Raw genomic sequence first — 3179 nt, forward strand, 5'->3', positions numbered from 1 at the left:
GCACAGATCGATGATCTTTTCTTCTCCTCTCGGTCCATTTATTTTCAGCTGGTATTTCATGTTGCCACCGAGTCAGCTCAGAGCAGGAGACATAGAGTGCGCGTGTCCAGGTGGAGTTATATATTCAGGTGACGCGAAAGACGGGAAGAAAAAAAAGGACGCCTAATTTCTGGCAACTTCTCGTCACATGACTTCACGGAAAAAGGATGCCGCGCGCACTCCGCACGCCTTAAATGCTGCGGCTGGTCTCACAGGAGAGCCGAGAGTCGACATGGGGACCAACTCGTTCGCTGCAGAGGATGAGAAACGTGTGTTTTTCAACGAAAGATACGTCGGACATGAAGAGGAGCTGAGTCCTCCTCGTGAGAGGTGCTACGACCCCCACGACGCCACTCTGACGTTTGTAGACGGAGAGGACGATTTAGATTGTAAGTAGTTACATTTTACATTTACCAAAGCATGAGTTTAACGAATATAAATGAGGGCTGTGGTCGATAAATCCGAATGATTAATGATTGTCTCTCGATTCGAATCTGATGAAATCATGAAGATATGATGAAACACTATTATGTCGTCTAAATTGATGACAGTCACGAACTCAAATGTATCAGAACATTTTATAAAACTCTGTTAAATCAAACGGATGTCTTGGTTACTCTGTATTTGCGTGCATGCATGTAGAGAAAATCAATGGAAAAGTGAAAATATATATTTTGTTCCTCTAATTTCACTTGAAAGTGTTAATTTTGCACTAAAGTTCAATATTAAATAGGAAAATATACTGATTACTTTTTATTTGTCAAGTATTTAGTTCACACAGGAGTATCAAAAATATATTTATTACATATAGCATTCATAAAATCTACTTTATCACGATATGTATCGCTATCGGGATAAACACCTACATTGGAGAAGATTTTCCCATATCGCCCAGACCCGATAACTTCACAATTTCAGTTTTTACCTTGCTGGTTACTTTCACATTTGATATAGTTTAGTAACCATAAGAGAGATTGCTGATATAATAAACCACTGCACATCTTTTCATCATAGTTTTGTGCGCTGACTACAAGTCTCTCCGAGCTCGGATGTCCTGCGGGCACGCGGTCACTCCCACGTCTCTCATCAACTGGTGCCACCGTTTGCTGGACAAGGTCTGTTACTTGATGGCACTCATCATGAAACATATAGCTTTAATACTAAAGTTAAAAAAAAACTGAATGCGAGCTACAACAATTTTTGGAGGGCGAGAGCCGGAAGTTAGCATCACACTGGTTCCCTCTGCAACATGCCATTTTGTTGGCTTTTTGTATTATTGCAAAAAAATATATGGTTTTGTTCAGCAAGATAATCTTCACGAATGAAGGGTCAAAGTCATTTTATTGTCATGGTACAGGGTTGCACAACAACCAGAATGCAGTCCCATTTTACTGCATGAGAAACATACCAAAAAAACCCGATATTATTTATGGATCGTGGAGGATGAGGAATGGGCTATTGTCAGTTTTTTTTTATTTCTGGGTTTTAGGACTCATAACTGCAGCATGAAGAAAGTTATGTTGTTAATATAAACTGATATTATTATTAATTCCGTACAATGGTCAGCTGAAATTGAATGAAGAAACTCATGTTGTTGAAAACTGATTGCTTGATGCAAAATAATTCGCTTTTGTACTCTTTAATGTTTTTCTATGATTTCCTTTTCATTCTCCAAGGGTGAATGCACATTTGTGTGCGCACAAACGGACTGTGATGTCAAGTGGCCCTTCGAGGAGGTTTGTAAAATGGCTCTTCTGACCCCCGAAGAAATGGAGGACTTTGAGAAGAAACTTTTTCAAAACGCTGCCAAAGATTCCTTGGACGTCAAATGTGTAAGTATACCTCAAATCACACCATTTACATCATGTGTTTAAAAACATATGGCTTTGAGTTCAATGGGTCACTTCTTGTAACAGTGTCCCGGCTGCAAATCCCGTGTGATGAGAGCTGACGTCCGTAATCTGTGTGTTGAGTGCCCGGTGTGCACAGCTAAAAGAAGAAGGACTTACACGTTCTGCTGGCTGTGTTTGAAGAGATGGAAAGGTCCGGCTCCTTGGTCAAAGCACTGTGGAAACCACGAGTGCCAAAACCCTCTGGAAATACTGAAGAGCTGCCCTCACATCACCTTCAAGGATGTGAAGGGGGTCACCGGCTGTCCCTCCATCCGGGCCTGCCCCACCTGCGGTTTGCTGGTGGAGCACAACACAAAGCAATGTAACACCATTGTTTGTCGCCTTTGCAAAGTGAAGTTCTGCTTCGTGTGCCTGAAGCTCACCGGAGAGTGTCGGACTAATTATAATCTTTGCTCCGGTGGTGTGGCTCCGAGACAGACCTCCATGCCCGTGTGGCAGAGGACGTGAATCTGTTGATTTAACACCGCGATCTCAAGGAATAAACACACTTTTTTTTCTGTTTTTTTTCGTATAACTGATATGTCTCCAGCACTAACTCTGCTTTTCAAAATAGTTAGAGCCTTTATGATCTTTTCTGTATACTTCAGCCCATATGAGAATGTGTTTCCTTCTTCCCACGGTTGAAAGATTTATGGAAAATGTAGATGTAATTTTTTGTCTCTAATGTAAAAAATCCTGAAAAGAGACTATAAATGTCAAATACATCAATATTTCCCTCAGAAATGGAGAGTTGTGGAAGTATAACAGAATATGGAAGTGCAGTACTGAGTAAATACTGAGCTACAAATAAATATTGGAGATGAGAGGGTTCTTATAGCACTGCTGGTTATAGATGTATAACATATATATATTCTGAATAAATGCATTTTTGTCAAAAACATGAAGCTGGAATATTTGTCTCTCAAACTTATTACAATACAATAAACCTGTGAATCATCCTGGGGTCACATGTCGTGGTACTATGTACTTTTAGGACATTAAATACATCTACAGTACCATTTAAATTAATTTTCAAGGTCACAACTTTGAACTCCTACACAATGACATCATCACTGCTCTGGCTTACAACACAGAGGACACTTCATCTTCATCTTTCTTTGTTTTGTGTCAATGCAGTAATTTTATGTTGAGTCATATATGCATGTAAAAGGTTGTATTTGATGGTGTTAACATTTTAAAAAGAGATACATATATATATATATGTGTATATATATTTATATATATATA

At 39.4% G+C, this 3179-nt stretch overlaps 1 protein-coding gene across 1 annotated transcript; it reads left to right on the top strand.

The window, feature by feature from the left end:
- Positions 1–222: 222 nt before the first annotated feature.
- On the top strand, positions 223–2890 carry LOC117747403 (E3 ubiquitin-protein ligase RNF19B-like). The gene is made up of 4 exons (XM_034556571.1): positions 223–428; positions 1054–1154; positions 1716–1871; positions 1956–2890. The coding sequence occupies exons 1-4, from the start codon at positions 272–274 to the stop codon at positions 2397–2399; spliced, it is 858 nt and encodes a 285-aa protein (XP_034412462.1). The 5' UTR covers positions 223–271; the 3' UTR covers positions 2400–2890.
- Positions 2891–3179: the final 289 nt, after the last annotated feature.

The sequence above is a fragment of the Cyclopterus lumpus genome, chromosome 18 (genome assembly GCF_009769545.1).
Source record: "Cyclopterus lumpus isolate fCycLum1 chromosome 18, fCycLum1.pri, whole genome shotgun sequence".
Classification (NCBI taxonomy): domain Eukaryota; kingdom Metazoa; phylum Chordata; class Actinopteri; order Perciformes; family Cyclopteridae; genus Cyclopterus; species Cyclopterus lumpus.